At 46.4% G+C, this 18928-nt stretch overlaps 1 protein-coding gene across 8 annotated transcripts in view; it reads right to left on the reverse strand.

Moving 5' to 3' along the window:
- The window catches only part of celf2 (cugbp, Elav-like family member 2), a 171318-nt gene that overhangs the window by 54855 nt on the left and 97535 nt on the right, over positions 1–18928 (reverse strand). For all 8 annotated transcript variants that reach the window (XM_046378869.1, XM_046378868.1, XM_046378871.1 and 5 more), the window contains 2 exons: positions 12144–12340; positions 864–946 (listed from right to left, as the gene is read on the reverse strand). In XM_046378869.1, the coding sequence (XP_046234825.1) occupies positions 864–946; positions 12144–12340 (280 nt within the window). The remainder of the gene's footprint in view (positions 1–863; positions 947–12143; positions 12341–18928) is intronic.

Raw genomic sequence — 18928 nt, forward strand, 5'->3', positions numbered from 1 at the left:
TTCAAACACCTAGTGCTTCTGACCTCTAGTAGCACTGCAGAGCTATGACTCGACTTGTGCTGACTGTTATTCACTCCGACTGTGTGCACAAGGACAGACGTGTGCGCCACGAGCCCTCAACATATTCATCACATTTACAAAAGGATTCCTGTGCTTTTGACTGTAAAGAGTTTGAATTCACAGAGTCAAACCTGCAGAGCACTTTCAGCAAGGACAGATATAATTTTTATCTACACATATGACAAATCACATGTAAAGTAATAAATAACCAAGTGATTCAGTCGTGTGTATTACTTCAGAGGCGACTTTTCACATGAGCAAAACAATCTTTAGTAACTCGTTTTATTGGCTTTTAGCTCCTGTCTGATACCAATGATACCACCACAACATGATTCTATTGCACATTTAGTCCAGCGCGATTTTACCACATCAGCTGGTTTGGCTTCAGTGTGTTTTTATGAGGTTCTTCCTTTGGCTGTTTGCTAGCTGCTCGCACACCAGATTACCTGACCTGAGTCTGACTACATCTGACAAGTCAAAGGGACTACTTTTACCACCACCACCACTCACACATCACCAACTGGTGTCCTAATCATTCATGCAACCATTTTAAATGTTGTCTCCAGTGGAAAAAAAGCCCAAACTCTTCAACTGTTTGGACTTTCTTTCACAAACTTGACAGTCGGTCGCTCACCTGCTCACATTCGGCCACTCTGACGCTTGCTAATGCACTGTGGCAGCAGCGCTGATGCTCACACACACACGCACACACACAGGTTGAGGCAGGGTCGCCTCAGGGTGCTGCTGTAAGTGTGTGATTAGAGGAGAAAGTGGGCAGAGGAGAATCGAGGACACACACTCACCCCTGTTAAGGTCTTTATGTTATGCAGTGCATTCTGGGCTTCAAGGGCAGCTTTCCGTGTGTAAAACGTGACAAAACAGCAGCCTGGGGAAAGAGAGAGAGAGAGAGAGACAGAAAGAAGGGATGAGCATAAGGAGCAACAAAGAGCATTTTCCCCATTCATCTGCTCGGCATCACCTGTCGACACCGGCAGACGCCCAGTGAATGCTAAGGACGAAACATCCTGGCAGAGAGGAAGAGAGCGTTTTTGGATTCGTTTCAACACTGATGACTTGAGCCCTGAGGAAGTGAGCGCACACACACAGACACACACACACACACACACACACCAAAGAAACAAACACACAATACAAAGACAGAGAGAATGAGGAACTGCCTCTTCATTAATCCCAGAGTAACCTGTGAACACTCACTCACTCACTCACTCATTCGCTAAAGACAGTGTTCATTCATTCATTTGTGGTGCATTCACATGGCATCAGAATAATTGGAAAAGTGAGTTCCTGAGTGGAGAAATTCAACGCCGCTTTAAGTCGGAACAACTCATGAAAGATTCTGGCACGTGACGTCTTTGGCGCCTTTGACGTCTTATGTGCAGAAACATGGTGGCCAAGAAGTTTAGTTGGTGCTTAGGAGTTTTTTATTAATTCATTTATTACACATAAATCTTTAAGGCTGTAACTGCTGTGACCCAGATTAGTTAGAAAATTATTTATTAGTCAACCCTGATAACAAATCAGGTGAAGTGATATTTCAGCGGTTTCAGGGAACAGCAGGTCTGGGTTTAAACACTCTGAGGATTCATTCACGCTCATACAGCACACAAGAAAGTGGGGGAGGCGGGAAGGGACGGAGATTTTTGCCTCTTCATTATTAATCTGTGTGTAATCCCTGCAGAGTGGGGCTGAAACACTGCAGATGTGGACCACATTCAGTCAGCACACAAAGCTGCAGAGTCAGGCAGAGAGCAGCAGGAGGACGCAGAGGTGCGACGCCCTCACAGAAACAGCAGCTCTAATCCGTTTCACTCCTGTCAAACATCGGAAGCAGTGCAGACTTTTGTCTGCTTCACGTCCTCCTGACACTTCTGACATTATTATCTAACATCCACGGGGGATTTCTGAAAAACCAGAAGCAACAGGAAGGAGGGATGAAGACTCTTACTCTTAGACTCTTGAATATGGAGGATGCACGGCTGAGTCAGTCAGCGGGGAGGGACAAATGGGAAGCCTTGAGATTCATGATGCGTCATCAGGTTTCAAGTGATGGTGTGTCCTCGAACGCAGCGTCAATCTTCAGCTGTAAAGATGCCTGTTTGCTGCCTCCCCTTGGCTCTGAGCTTCAGCTGGTCCTGGTTTATCGTGCGTTTGACAAGTCACAGTCCTTGTTGACGTTAGCGAGTCAAACACACATGATCCACAGGTGACGACAGGTCTGTTTTAGCTTTAGCGTGTCCAACCCCCCAGCTGCTGCAGGTTCATATGTTTGGACCTTCTGCTTCCAGCTCTGCTCATCTGTTAATTTTATTTATTTGTCCACAGATGAGCCGATTGTTTACATCTGCTTTGTTGTCCTCTCCGTTGTGTTTGTGCCACAAATCAACTCAGCGTGAATGCGGCCGACCGGTTTGAGGTTTTGTTGGCCCTTATGACACTTGCCCTGCAGTGCATCTTAGTGAAATCCAACAGTGAGCATCTGGAGCAGATTTACCATCCGAATCCCAGAGTCCCTTTGATGGGGCTGGGAGCGTAATGGATCTGAATTCCTGCCGTGTCCTCTGGGTGCCACGGCTGTTGAATACTTGGCCCTTATCCTAGCGTCAGCGACGTGATTGGTGTTGTGATTCAAACGCTGCATTTCCTGTGTATTAGCAGGGATATCTCCCAGCTTAGCGTTTTCCTTCTACGACCCCCAGCGTGAAAGGCAGCTCGGGGTGTCACTTCACTAAACCCTAAGCCCCCCACTTCGACGATCAGTGTTAATTTACCGCGAGAGTCTCACACCAGCCTTGACTAGTTAAAGGCACGGAGATAAGAGGGGGAATTAGTCACAAGTGACAGACCATCACTGGGTGAAAATTTACACAATTTACTCCATGTAGGTCACCAAACTGATAGGGTTTTTACTCATGAAACTCAGCGGTGAGGTGTTGGCTTCCACATCTCTGTCAGATCTGCTTCATATTTGCTCTCCGTTATCATGACCAGACTCACTTAGGAAGCACTCAAATTAAGCTAAAGTACTGATCTTCTGTACAAGTGGAAGCAAAACTAAAACAAATATTAACATTAAAGTGGTGAAGTTATTAAAATGAAAATCATTACTGGTGAAAAATGGAGAATAATAATAATATCTGCAAAATCAGAAATCATTTTACTTTTATATACTTATTTTGAAGGTCTGCAGTGACGCTTTATCTGATCAATGGGAGGCTTACACACACAAGTTATTAACTCATTATTCAACTCAGTGTAAAGGTTTCATCTGCAAACTAACTGGGGACTCCAGCCATCACATAAATGAAGCAAAACCTATAAAAAAAAGAGAGATAAAATGTATAAAAACTCAAGACAGAAGTACTCCAAAAGTCTTTCTTCTGAGGTTAAAAAACGTGTATTTGACGTGACTTTTCGCAGTTAAATCTGAGGGCTGAAAAGGTGCTGATGCTCAGAAGTTGTGAAGAAGTTCACCACAGCATCTCGACCGTCCCCTGCTGTGTAATTATCATCTGATGGAGCCAAAGCTTCCTACCTGCCGTCTGGTATGCCGCCCGCACCTCGTTTAAAGCTGGTTTCCCTTCATGCTGGCACGAGTGGAGCACAGCTAATAAAAACCATGAAAGCCTGAGCTGTTCCACCCAAACAGGTGAAACAAATCCAAGAAGAGAGCGAGGAAGACGTCGATCAAGCACGGTCTGCAACCCCCCCACCCCCAGGCGGTCCTGGGAAGAGGTCTAATCAGACGACATAAGTGAAAACACCTGTGCAGGTGTACCATGGGTGTGTGAAGGGGGTTCAAAGGCTCATTCCCACATGAATGTATTTCACCACACAGAGCCAAACCAGACAAAACAGTGGAGTTACACTTCAACAGAAATAAACTTTCAACTAATATCAGTTGAGAAATGAATGAAAACACAGTCTTCAGTCACCTGTGGTAGTGCGCTCAAAACGCATGCCCTGTTTGATTAAACGTACATGTAAAAACTGCCAAACTGAGGCTCATATCTCAGCCGGTCTTTTGTCTGTGGTCATTACACTCCCTGCATGGCTGGTGCGGAGTGAAGGCTATGTGTATACAACGGAGAGCCTGTTAGCATGCCTCAGTTTTGTGCATTATAATTCCATTATAATTCCAGTTGCACCTGTGTTCGTGCTTTGGCCCCTGGTGTGTGATTAGCAATTCCAACAGCAGCGTTTGAGGGTTAGCTGCTAGCCGCACTCTCTGAATTATGATTCTGGTGGCTTTTTTTTTTGCATCTCTGTATATGGGAGGGTTAGTTTTTGGTGTTAGCATCAGCGACTCTGACAGTGTGTAATGTGCAGGGGAGGGCCGGCTGTTAGCGCTGCGTTAGCCGCTGTGTGTGTTGTGATTCCCATGGTGTAGCCGGGGCCTGGGAGCCATGCGGCGTGTGACGGATCGTCCCAGGTGGTGGGCTGTCAAGACGAGGATCAAAGAGCGGCGAAGTGGACCTCACACACACACACACACACACACGTTCCCTGCAGTGTTCCAGTTCCACCTGTTTAAGAGTCAGCACGCTCGCAGCTCACACAGCGCTGCAGAAAGCCAATGAGGGAGCACATATTATTTCAAGTGTATGTCAGCATGTGTGTTTTTTATTTACAGAGAAACACACCTGAGCGACAACCTTGAACAAGTGGAAAAAGTGCTGCAGACTAGCATTAATAAGCTCTTTCCATCAATTTGTGTGCATGTGTCTCTCGTCTCACGGCACAAACATTTACCTGAAGGCCAAGAGGGCTCACAACGGGGACACACACTCTGCTTGTGCTGTTGAAGAGGGACACTCAAAAGCGTGCACACACACACACACACACACACACACACACACCGTTCCTTCACTCGCAGAGAAGGAAAGAAAAGAAAAGCTATTGGATATTAGACGTGTGTGAAAGAGAGTGAGAAAAGAGTGAGACAGATGGAGGGGACATGGGAAAGAAGGGCAGAGTGTTTCCAAGACAGGAGAAGAAGAAGAGGAAGAGGGAGAGGAGGGGGGAGGAAGTGCTGCTGTGAGCGGAATAGAGAGCAGAGGAGGGAGATGTCCGTTCATAAATGCTTCATGGCTGCTGAAGGGGGGCCTTTGACTGAGTGAAGACCCTCGGCTCCCCGCCTCTGTCAACACGTCTACCCCCTCCAACAACAGGTCGACCCTGGCCTCACGGCTCCAGACTGCGGGGCTGCGGAGGAGCTCAGGTGCTAGCGTGTTGCTATTTCAGCTCAATATTGTCTTTCTATTGTCTGATCCTGCTAATCAGGAAGGCCCAGTGTGCAGGGCACCTCAGAGGCGACAACCTGCACCGCAATTTCACTTTCTTTGTACGTCTAATTAATGCATGTATTTTTTTTTTAATTATCATAATTTTAAAATGGAACATTCTCAGTCTCCCCTGCCACAGAATAGGTGGATGGGTCATCTTAGTCTAAGCAGTAATTAATCTTCTTAAAAGACTTTCATTAACCCGTCTTTCAGCACAGTGTCCCACGTTTCAGAGACACTGTCTTCTTGTACGACAGTCTGCGTTGGACTCTTATGCCTTTTATTTTTACCTTTTTGGTTTGTTCTTGCACAGTCACCTTTTAGGATCATTACAGGTTAAAATGATGATAAAATAATAATAATAATAATAATAATAATAATAATTACAGAGCTGGTGGAAGAGGAAGGTAACATTCAGGAAAAACATTTCCAAGATTCAACTTATTCAACTTGTTTTTACTGTTGGGAATTTGTCACTTTAATTTCCGAAAACTGATGAGCTTTTTCTTTTGATATTTAACATGTGGGTCCCAAGCTGCAGGTCGGGAACTGCTGCTCTCTTCAAGACTCAAATGATCGCGGTTGGATCGTTGCAGAGCGAAGCAGTTGGGGTGAAAGAAAAAGCAGGTCGAGGTGGAGGAGGAGCGTTAAAGGAGCATTGCCCTGCAGTCCCGCTCAATTCAGGTATGGTTTATTAAGAGGAAAAAGAGGCGGGAGTATCAGAGCTTCACCCTGAGCCCTTCGCCTCTTTCTCCCTCCATCACTTTGGTTTCTTTCTCTTTCCCCTCCACACTCCGTTTGACCCCTGGGGCTCCGCTCAACCGCTGACCCACATTAACTACACTCTGCCGCAATTACCGCTCGCACAGGCCTGTGGGTGGCATGGGATACGTCCGCCACCTCTCTATTTCTTGCAAACCCCCGCCACCCACCCATTCTCACCGTCTCCTCCCTTTGCTATCTGTGCAGCTGTGAAAATGCCCCTTAATGTGTATAATTTATGTGTGTCAAAGAGCTGCTGAGTGACAGCGGGGATGGGGGGGTGACAGAGGAAACATTCTGAATTTGACAGTGCAATAAAGAACAGATTGTCAGATGGAAAAATAGGGAGAGGATGAGTGGCTGGCTTCAGACAATGCTGCATTTCTGACGGGCATTTGGCTGATGTTCTAATCCTGTCAACGCAGGAATCGGTCCAGCTCGCAGCACTTCACAAATCTACACAATCCACCGGTTACTTTGGTGGAAAAGCACCAATGTCACCCCCTCACCCCCTCCTCCAAATCCTCCCTCCCTCCCTCCCTCCCTCCCTCGCTGCAAAGACAACACGAGCACTTTCCGGAAATCAAAGCCGCTTTCTGGCCGACCCCGAAGAGCTCGGCGAGCGGGGAGAAAAAAGAGAAAGAAAAATTCCAGCTCTGCTACTTCTCTCATAACCAAGCAACTCTCTCTGTCGCTGAGGCATGCAAAAGTATAAACAGAGAGGAAAAGAAGACAGACAGAGACGAGCTGAGAATCCACACACACACACACACACACACTCACACTCCCATTAAAATCCACCTGCAGTCGCTCTCTAATTGGGCCTCAGTAGCCGGCTAAAAAAGCTAACGTCTAGTTAAGGCGATATAATTGGCCGCTCTGCTTTAGGAAAGAATGAAATAAATCAGTTCTCCGTCTCAGGTCGGCCCCGTCTCGACTGAATCCATTAGAGCAGATAATTGTCTTGGACGGTAAAAACGTTCGCTCTGCGTTGCCACAGCTGAGTGGGAGGACGCAGTTGGCTCGCAGTCTCGAAAGCGGATGTGTGCCATCGGCCGGGTGCTGGTCCCTGGATGTGGCATCAGAGCGACCCATGCAGGAAGATTTTCATGTGAGCAGTGATCGAAAACCAGATGCTGTAATCTGCCTGCATGTGTTTATCTCCGGGCTCGAAATGATTTCCCCAAATCTTCACTGGAGTTCAGTGTTTTTCGTTTGAGCAATCAAGATGTCATTTCAGGTAAACGGCGGCTGATGTGAAATCTATTTCAGGTATCCAGGTCAAACACGTATCTCAGGGGACGCTATTGATTGTACTTTATGTTCTCGAGGTGGTTCATATGAAGGAGCAAACAGCCGCAACATCCGTCGAGTCTATCTTTGGTGCTAAACACTTGTGGCTGCGTTGTGGCTCCCGCTCTTCCCCAGAGACCGGCTGTCAGTCAAGCCGTGTGGGTGGCAGCATGTTGTGTCTTTTCTCAGGTGTGGAGGTTTGATTTGTCTACAGGTGGCCCTTTTGTCTTCCGCTTGGCTGTGGGTTTAGTCACGTTTGTGCTGCGTTAATAAGAGACAAAAGAGCACAAAGTGGAACATGTCGGATTACTGGTTTTGGTGATGGTTAACTGATTTTAAGAAAATATCCGACAATATTCCAATTTCAATTTAAATTGCATTTGCTTTCTCTAAACGACAGAATCAGATTAGAGCAAGCTGGGCCCCTTTTCTCTGGAAAACAATTTAAGTTCATTACAAATCGATTTCGTTAAGTTTAGGCAAACAAAGTAATTTGGGTCAAAATGGTTTCCTAATGTGAGGGTACCGTCGTCACCTGCAGTCCCCTGCTTCAGCTTTTATATGCCTCAAATGCAGTTAAATACGCAAGTCGTCGTAAAAACTGCGCTCTTTGAAATCGTGACTGTTCAGCCCTTGTTTGCGTTATTTGTTGGTTGGCTGGAAAACATCGCTTTATCACGCAGTAATCTCACGTCTTTCCTCGCTGTATTTGTCCCCACATTCTTAATGACTTTTTCCTGCTCAGACCAAATTACACACAGTTCATTTCTTTTTTGATTTATGTTGTTATTCTTTTATATTTTGAATGATTTCCAAGCCGTCTTGTGTGCGGGGACGTTTATGTGGGATATAACCCGTTAATGAAGACATTAAACTTATTCTGTGCATACGAATTTAAGTGTGTGTGTGTGTGTGTGCGTCTCAGCAGCTCATGTGGGCAGGCTGTATCATTAAGATAAATGACATAGCGTGTCCCCTGCCAAAACACTGACACACACACACACACACACACACACACACTGCAACAAACCCGTCATGGCGCTTAAGGTTGTGTTTTAGCAAAAGGACCATTTTCTGTTTACCCCTCTGGCTCTCTTTGTCTCATTCTCTCTTTATCTCTCCCTCCATCTCCATCTCTCTTTCAGCACAAAATGCCAAATTGCTCCATTTCTCACTGGCTCCCTCCTCCCCTGCTCATCCACTCATCTGGTTATTAACTCAAAACACATAAAACCAACAGTAGTGTCACAATATTCCCCAGACCATCCTAGTCGGAATAAAACACACACACACACACACACACACACACACACCCGTTCTGACTGTGCACACCTGGGTCAAACTGCAAAATGGATTCTGCACGATGCACAAAAATGGCACACGATAAAGCTTTAGGGCCAAGAAGAACAGATCTGGGAACGTATTAAAGGAAACCAAGCTGACTCTCAGATTGTTTTTTAAGTTCTGGCTTCTAACTCACCTAAACAGGCTTTCAGAAATCCTTTGAAATATTTGCAATGTGGATTTTTGGATGCTGATTTATTTGTAATGAAGATATTCTTCCACTCCAAAAAAATATCCTGAAAAAGATTTTTGTTTGCTCGAGGAATTTTATTCTTGTCAGGCTGAAGAAGCCTCTCAAACAGCACTTAGGACCGTCGTGTGACGACAGATGATGACAATAATAAAACAGGGATTACGCTGATCCACAGATATCCACTTTCTGGTTTGACGTGCAGAACTGCATTCCAGTCGTAGCTCTGAGCGAGCATTAAGTCTGAGGTTTTATCTTCCACGTCCTGTAATTAATCGTTAATTTATTCATAGCAGTCCCACTCCAAAGTCTGGCTGCCATTTTAGAATAACATTTTAACAACATATTGGACATTCTGGTGAAATAAAATGAAAAGTCAATAAATAATGTGGCTATAAGAGTTTTGGGTTAATAAGCAGACAGATGGTGAACTCAGGTCACAAGAGTTGTAGACTTTGACTCGGACTCGAGTTCAGCTTAAGTCACAAAAATGAGGACCTCAAGACGTGACTTGAAGACGACTCTGAGTCATTAGCGGACATTTAATTTGAGATCAAGCACTCGACCTTTGAAATCACCTCAGAAACTGCATCTTAGTCAACTCACGTGAAGAAAATCTACACCGACGTAGTTTAACACTTCACTTAAAAAGTTATTTTGTACTTGCAGAACTTCAGCCGTCGACTAACGTTTGCCATTTTGTGCTGTTTTCAGTCTTTTTGTTGTCGCCGTTCTTTGTGGACCAGCTGTTGTTAAAGTGTCGGCTAATGAGGATACAAACAAAAACCAAAAGAAACAGAGAAGTTGTTGGAGGTGTAAAGGCTCGTACTTGCAGACGTGGAGCTTTTTGTGCGTCTCAGAGGGACTAACAAACTCATTTAAATTCAAGCCTGCTGTTTTACGAAAAGGGATAAGTGCCTGTGGGTCACCACTGGGGCATCGCAGTGGGCCTATTTGCCCCAAATGGCCGGGATCTTTTTCAAACAACACTGTCGCTAATTTAAAATAAACACGGCGAGGGAAGAGAGGGGCCACAGTCTCTTTGACACCGGCGAAATTACCGTCGGCTCAGGCGGAACGGCGGAGCCAGCGAGGGGGCCAACGCAGCTCCTCCGAGTTGAGAGGGTGCAGACGAGGCCAGGCGGCTTACTTAACTATGAGGAAACAACAACAGCGCTCAAAGCCTGTGAATAACAAGGCCAGTAAGAGCCCAATCAAATGCTACATTTCCTCTTAAAACACTCCACCTCGCGGCGCAGGAAGAGAGACCGCAAAAATGAGGCATACGGAGAAAGAGATTGTCATTCAGAGGAGAAAAGAGAAAAGTACTTTTTCTTTTCCTTTTAATCCCATGTAGAAGTGCTGGTGAGTGATACTCATGACTCATCAACCACAAAAACAACTCATTTCAAGGGTAGTGAAGATAAAGGAGGAGATTCGAGGGAGTTGAAGGACAGGAAGAAGAACTCTGGCCCTTTCTTCCCTCCTCAGAAGCAGCAGAGAGAAAAGGAGGGAGAAGAAAGTGGTCGGGAGAGAAGAAGTCATCTCAAGGCTAAAAACACAAACACAAAGCGCAAGACAGGTGTGAGTGCACAAATGAGTGGATCTGGGTCCAGGCAGAAAGCTGTCCTCGGGTTTTCATAAGCTCACATGACGCCGCGAGAAGGAGAGGAAGCCGCAGAGAGGGACGCTAAAAACAGAAGCAAGGTGGAGTCTGCAGGTGGGGGAAGGTGAAGGACACCACACACCTTTCAGCCTCTGAAAATCTGATTTCAAAACGTGATCTCAATAGTGTGTTGGAATTTAAAATGTGTGACACCTGCCCTGCTGACAGACTCCAGAGAGCTTTTATATCTTATAAAGAAGGATATGACTGGGCCCCTTTTGACCACCCACCATTTGTGCAACGCAGTCCGAGCTCCCGGCGCACACGGCGCCATACACAGCTGCGCCATTAGACACGACCCAGTGACCGACCAGTACGCTAACAGGTTTGTATGACCGACCCTTCATCCAGATCTTCTGCTCATGAAGCAAGCATGACGCATCCAGGCAGCGATTACACGTCCTCCAAAATGTTATCTGACAAAGCAAATGCAGGATATTTCTTCTTCCTCTTCTTGCTCTCCTTCATTGAGACATGTATGATGAAGATCAACTTGTGCGAGACTGATACATCCTTAACCCAATTGCATTTCTCCGGCAGACGAGCGTTCAGTGGCTTCACTCGCCTCGTCGCCACCGATTCACTTTTTTGTTTTCGTGTGACACTTTGAAACTTGTCTTGAAATTTGCTTTGCAGTTGGATGGAAGCGGCACGTCTCCCCTCCTGACGTCCTCTCTTTCTCTTTACTTTCCTCCCACTCTCCACGTCTCATCAGGAGTGTCATCAGCCCCCACTCCGGTTGATGCCTGTTAATATGGCAGCGCTATTGTGTGCCCGTTCGTTGCTGCTGTCTCTATTGTTTGCTCTCACACTTGACGAATTCATCAAAGGAAAGAGAAAGGGAATGGGAGAAAATAGCTGCAAATCATGCGGTTTCGCACAATTGACTGTGTAAGTCTGGCTGGGAGACTCTTTGTCTTCCAATGGTGCACGAAATGTGTGTTTGCTCATGTGACTTTGCACATATATCATCTGTGCTGCCATTAACAACATGGAACGGCGCACTCGGCCGTCTGTATACATACTGGATGTGTTTCCGTGTGTGAGTGTCTGGGTTAATGTTACTGAACTGAATCTGTATGTTATTTGTTATATGTTTATGTGTCTCTCTGGGTGTCTCTTTGAGTGTCAAGTCCTTCACTTCAGTTAATGTAGCACCAATGAAATGGGAGAATATCTCACTGAAGATGTTCATACGTTCAGAAGGATGAATGAAAAGGAAGAACGAGAGAAGCTAATAGAAGACAAGAGCACAGAAGAAAGAAAAACAGATGGAAAACAAACTGAGAGTAAAGGAAATGGGGGGAAAAAGAGGAAATCAAAAAGGAAGCCATTTAGAAGGACAATCAAGGTCAAAAAGGAAGTGCTGAAAGAGAGATGGAAAAGTGGGAACTACAGAAGGGAGTAAAGGACAGAAACAAAGGGAAGAAAGAGAGAAGGAGAAGCGAAGGAATAAGAAGAGGAGAAAAGGAAGAATACCAGAAAGAAGAATAATGAAAGAAAAGTCATCGTGTCCGAGTCGTACCTTTGCTCTGTGGAGGGTTCTGGCTGCGGTCTCGGAGAATGTTGATCTGGTAGACGGCGCCGTACGGCTCGAACAGCTCCTTCAGCTCCTTCTCCGACCAGGAGCGCGGGATCTGGCCCACGAACATCTTGATGGCATCCGGGTCTGGCTGGTCCGAATGCTCCAGCGCCCCGTTCATCTTCCCGGCCGTGCCGTTACTGTCGGTGAGACAGGAAACGGAGCGTTAAGAGCTTAGAAACGCAACACACTTACATCAGTGACGCAGGCCGACGACTGGCTGGAGTTTCTTAAGGCGCGTAGAAGTTTGTGTCTTACATATCTGGCCAAGGCAAAATCAAAAAACAGATGAAGTAACCTGAAATTCGGCGTTCATTTTTCAGTGGATTTTAAAAAGGCTTTCTGGGAATACTTTTTACATTTTTTTCAATCACTGGAGGGGACAATTAGTGTGGAGAGTAAGAAAAAAATGTCATGGAGTCAAAAAGTCATCACCTCTGACCATAAAACAGAAGAAATATCCACAAGTCAGAAATACATAAAAACACAAATACAGTGGGAGCTAAAATCTTTTGTAACACACAACTGCAGACAGATAATTACAGGTGATTTTACCCAAATAAGAAAAAGCTCTCCTGTGTATCAAACTCAAAACTGATGTAGTGGAAGAAGCACAATAACTCGGCCTGAATTTCATTTTTCAACACAGCGGCCTCTAAAACAGCCTTCAGGCCATGAAAAGGACACTGAATCACAGTGAGCCCAGCTAATAAAATTCTCTCGGGTGCCTCAGCAGCTCCTTACAGCAGAGTCAGACAGCTTTCAATACAGGTTTTACAGACTGATATCCCTGAAGCTGGCAATTTTTATATACACTGACCCGACACATCGGCCAGCTGACATATCGAGCTGACCCTAAATGTGGATGTTTGACAGTATGAATGCAGCGATGGATCTATTCAGGATGCCAGTGAATCCACACGGGACTGAGCTGCACGCAGATTTTACTCCTGCTATTTTACAGCACAACAACACATACCAATTCTACACTCTTGTGCAGTGTGTCTTTTGTCACTGAGACGAGATCTCGTGTTGTACGAGCTGCTGAGGAGAGTGGGGACGCATCACGAATGCATGGAGGCCTGCTGTCCGCCGCGCTGCATGTGCAAATGTTTGTGCATGTTTGCATGCATGAATGATTGCTGGATAAGCAGCATGCAGGATGCTAACGTGAGGCTGTGTGCGAGGGATTAAGCAGCAGAAACCAGTGCAGCAAACCTCCAGGCCCTCTAACAGGACACAGATGCTTACACGCCAATCGGTCCGGTTACATTTCCACATCTGGAGCGCATATGAGATGGAGGTGAAGTGCTTTCACCCTTTTCACCGCAGAGCTACAACACTTATCTTCACCAAACACACTCGTGTGTCCACGTGTTGGGAATGCTAACTCGAGCTACAGTGTTTTTGTTTATTTAATTTTTTAAATTTTTTTCTTTTCAAATAAATGCGAGCAAAGGCAACGACGGCGCCCGAGCTCACACGAGGCAAAGCGTGGCTGAGGACGATCACGGCAAATGACTAAAAACATGCACACACATCACTGCCATCAAGGCCTGTGGTCTATTTAAGATGGCTGAAAACCAATTTAATGAAACCAAAGTCAGTGGCTGTGCTGTTTTATTGCTCTGCTTTCCTTTTTGTTATTCTCGGCAGGAGAGAGAACGAGCATTATCTTAAGAGGCAAAAACAAAACAAAGCCAAATCCCGAGCTTGGTTAGCTGACAACACTAATACCACCCCATAAAGCTCAGCAAGAGAGGAAGAGAAAGAGGAAAGGAAGGAGGGAGGGGGAAGGAGAGATACGGAGAGAGGGAAAAACCATCCAGACCTTTGAACGCGGGCCATCCATCTTTTGCAGAAAGAGCCAAGGCGCTCAGCAGAAACGCCCAAATCTTTAAAGGACTTAAAGGACATGTCAAATGAAACAGCAGAACGGGAGAAGGAGTCAACGAGCCAAACCAGTGCTAACAGTCCTCGGGGCAGCAACCGCTCCTCGCTAAGCTGTCCGATAAATCGCGAGGGCCTCGGCGCCGAGGGAGCCCCAAGGGTGGCGGCTGAAGGGGGGGGTGGGAGGGAGGGAGGGAGGGAAGGGCAGCAGCGAGGAGTTACTGCCACTTTCGCTGGCTGATGTGTAGGCACAGAAGCGGCGAGACGACTGCACCGGACGAGCCTCGGCGGTCGCTGGGTTCAGACTGCAGCGCATCATCCCTTCGCCCTCTGACACACACACACACACACGCTCACACAGCTTATGTGTGTGTGTTTTTGTGAAAATAGCTGGAGACAATCCCTCATTGTTGGCTGTTTATGTGAGGCCCGTGGAGACTGAACAAATCCTCGGGGGAGACGATACAATAGTCGGTGTCAGAGCAGCGCCTCCCTTCTCTGGACACTGTGCTCCCTCCACCATTCACGCCGCCTGCTAAGACAATGAATGGCTTTACACTTGCAGCCATAAGGCATACGCACGCTTACAGAACTGTCTTGTGTAGATTGTATGCTCGGTCTTCTCCCGAGGTGGTTGGAAGTCGGTGACTCTCCTCACTACAAAGGAATGAGCACCTCTTCCATCACCCCTGTGGCCAAGACTGACAAGGTGTTATTGCAAGCAGACAGAGCTTTAGCGTGTGTGTGTGTGTGTGTGTGTGTGTGGATGTTTGTGCGAGTGTGTGAAGCTCAGCAGGCGAGTGTCCTGGGGCTCGGATTAAGTCGCTGAGTGGATCCACTCCTGCCATGGCCTCTCCATCTCCCTCGCTCTTTCCCTCTTCTTCCTCTTCTTTTCTCTCTCTCCCTCTCAATTTGAGCCAATTGTTTGCCTTAATGGCTTAACTATTGCTTCCATCACTCCAGTCTCCCTGCAGCAAAGGGCCGTGACTGAGGGCTGATATACACTGAGCCTGTGTGTGTGGGGGTGTGTGTGTATGTGCTCGGCCAGACTGCAAAAAAGTGTCTGGATAGAGGTCTTTGAAGCAGCTGCTGAGGCTTGTTATTCCCTCACCTCATGCTCATGCTCACATTAGACAGCAGGCTCGCTCATCCAGACTAAAGCTGCACGATATTGACCATAAAACCTTATGATGGTGTTTTATTTTTTCATCCATCATCTTAATTTTACTTTCGCAGATCCTCAGACCTCCCCGGCACTAAAGGAGGCGATCAACATGCTCTCATAGGAACTAATTGGCTCTCTTTCCGACAGTGAGAGCACGACATCAGTCTGTCAGGGTGTGGCTAGCCTAGCTTAGCATGAAAAGAGAAGGCGAGGGGAAACGCAGAGAAAGTCCCTGCGTGATGAGCTACAGTTTATCCAAACGCCCGTAACTATGATCAGACTGCCTTCCAAACAGTCCACCTGTGGAAACAACTGAACTAAATCCTAAGGAGGCTGCCTTGTGTCATCTTTAGTACGACTGGTTATTTTGAACATCAGGGTGCATTTTTAAGTTGTCGCCCACCAGCACTTGAGGCAAATATCTGTTCGTTTGCCGGCTAGTTGCTGACTTTGCATGACATGTGGTACTTGGCCGGTTGTTTACGGTCTGCATATTGTTAGACCTTTTTTCCTGAAGTTTCTTTTTCATCTGTGAAATTTTGGGATTCGCTTTTGGCCACAAGAGTATCAACAGAAGCTCTACTGACATTAGCTGTTGGCCCAACAGAAAACTTGAGGAAATGAGGAAAACAAACTTTCTCTTGTCTCTAATGGCTTCTGTAGTTATGTAACCTGTCGTTTGCACTCAAAACAACTGATTAGCGCAGCTTTAACAGCATAAAAGTCAACTGGTCAGTGACAGTAACTGACCTTTGGTGCATCGCTGCACCCAACAATAAAAATCAGGTGGATTTTAGAGGTAGAGGGAAAAAGGAAGGCAAGCTCCGCCTCCACAGATGAAGAGTAAGCAGTGACAGCGGTGAGCTACCTGGAATGCAGCAGCGGCCTGTTTGCCTTGTTCACAGCTGGACGCCAACAGGCAGCCGGATAGCAATGAGCTCCAGAGAGACGCAGCGAGGACGAGCGAGGCAGGTAGGAGTGGGCATGAAAGAGAGGAAGACGGATGCAGATGAGCCGGGTCTAGGAGTAAGCACAGCTCAGAGCTCAGCATGGGCTCCCTCAGAAACCGGGCGCACACACACACACGCACACGCACACACACACACACACACACACACACACACACACACACACACACACACAGGCTGAGTGCGTTGATCCCCCTGCTGTTTTTCCCTTCTGTTTCTGCTCTAAAACACACATCCTGTCTGACTCCCTTAACCCCTGAATCGCACCACAAACCACTGCTCACACACACAACACACACACACACACTCACACTCCACTGGGTTCGTGGAAGGGCCAAGCCGTGGCACACTTCTCTACACTTCTTCTCGTTGGCAGCGTGTTTGCAGGGCATGTAGCGGTCTCACAGGGGAACTAATCTTGCTGACAAGCAGAGTGAGAAACATCAACCCCCCCTGACCACAGAAGAACGACCACAATCAGCTAAACACACACACACACACCCACACACACACCCGTATGGTCGTCGTCACTCATGTGCACCTTGACACAAAATGTGGAAGATGCTTAGACGTGAGCACAGACGCCTGGACTCAAACACACTGAGTGATAATCCATGCTTTAAAAGGAAATCATTCATGACATCAGACTCCAAACCTCCAGTTTGTGAACACTCAAGGGTTGCAAGATAATTAATGTCAGAAACTTCTGAATCAGACTCTGGCGACAAAAATCTGGTCAAACCACACAGACCTGAATGGAGTTTGAACATGAAACCCTTAATAAATATTACAAATAAATATTTGTGTATTTGTATATATGCATGTATACTTGCTTGGTCATGAATATTTAATACTACGGTGAAATACTGTGAAGCCATGTCTCCACAGGTTTGTAAGGACTGTTCTCCTCTGCAAGACGAGCACAACCGAATGGGGCTAACGCACACCTAAGCAAACCAACACACACCAACACCTGCATGCACACACGCATGAAAACCACAGGCAGAGAAAAACACACACACAATTCATTTCACAGTCCCGGATGTTTTCTGCTGCTGTGTCAAACTGCAAACAAGATTAGCAACTTCAGCACAACACAGCATAAGAGGCGTCCCAATCCCACTCTGGAGCTGATTTTGTCACCGGCGGTTGTCAGGCGGATTAGAGACTCAAACTAAATGAGTGGCGTACAGTATCGACTGATTTATCTGGAACGCCTTTCCTGTAACTGTGTTACAGTGAGGTAAACCTGCTCCCGGGGGTCCTGTTTGAGCCAAACGAGGGAGTGTGATATTGCCTGTGATTCACTTGAACTTTACAATAAGCAATATTCCTCCCACTGTGGGTACAGCATTGGGACAGCAGCCGCTGGTGCGTACTTCATCCAGCACGTTTCACATATTCATTATCAGTATTTCTCTGCTGTGGGAGGGAGGGCAGCTTTGATGGAACTAGTATCTTTGAATAACTGAGTAACCAGCTGAAAGAACTGGGTCTGTGTGAGACGATTGCCTGTGTGTGTGTGTGTGTGTGTGTATTTGTGGTTGCCATGGAGACGTGGCAGCACATGCGACGCGGGGAAACGATCAGATAAATGTCACAGTAGCTAATGAAGCTGCACCGGTGCCCCGACGCTCAGCTAGCTCTGCGCTAACGAGCTACCACACGCCGCCGCCTGCTAATGAGAGGAGACACACAAGCACCTACACTCCCTCCCTCTCTCTCCTCACACACACACACACACACACACACACACACACAGCATGGAGAAAACACACTGATGGATGACACACGCGTGTACAAGTGAAATAGGTCTCATTTTGCTCGTTTCTCACGTCTCATATTTTCCTGCGTCTATAAAGCAGTGGAGGAGCCCACACAGCTTCAGCAGAAATAAAGCTGCCTTGTTAGATACTGCAGTGTTGGGATCTGTGGCAAATAAAGATGTCTTGACGTGTATTTTTGAGTTATGTTGAAAATTAAGGACAATGTGAAGCCTTGCTGAGCAGGAAAAAGGTCTCCCACCTCTTTGTAAACTCAGCCATTGCTGCAGCTGTTTAAAAGAAAGAGGAAAACATTTCTGGGCCCCCCACCCATGCTGCTCCGTTGTCCGTCTGTCTCAAGCTGTTGGACTAGTGTCAGTGCCAGCAAAGGACCTGAACAAGTTATTTTGTGTATGACTGTCATATTTGACCGTATCGCAGCTATTTTTCATCAGCAAAGTGTTTCGACCTTCCTTTTCACAGGCTCAAAATGACCAAAATTCTCAGAAATTGTGTGATTTCAACCAATCAAGTTGCAGTGTTTACTCAGGAGAAAATCCAGGTGAGAATCTTTGCACTTTGCACTACAGGCATTTTCAGTGAAAAACAGGAATGATCTTCATATAGGAATAACTTCATGGATCCCAGCTGATGACTCAAAAGAACGCGACAATCATGCCGAAAATCGCTATTTGAATAATCCTATTGCATCCCTGAGCTGAAGGTTTCTCTTAATTTAAAACCACGTGTTTTTCTGATGAATGAGGTCCTTTCAGAGCCAGAACAAATCGCACTCCACAGTATGCACCCTTGTCTGCATGTGTCAAATTTATTTAATCTGCAAAGAGAAAACTCGAACTGTGCGTTAGTCATCGTGCCACCACACGCAGCAAACTCCCAAGAGCATTGAGCAACAACAAGGTGGAGAACGTATCACAGGCG

The sequence above is a fragment of the Scatophagus argus genome, chromosome 22 (genome assembly GCF_020382885.2).
Source record: "Scatophagus argus isolate fScaArg1 chromosome 22, fScaArg1.pri, whole genome shotgun sequence".
In the NCBI taxonomy this organism is placed as follows: domain Eukaryota; kingdom Metazoa; phylum Chordata; class Actinopteri; family Scatophagidae; genus Scatophagus; species Scatophagus argus.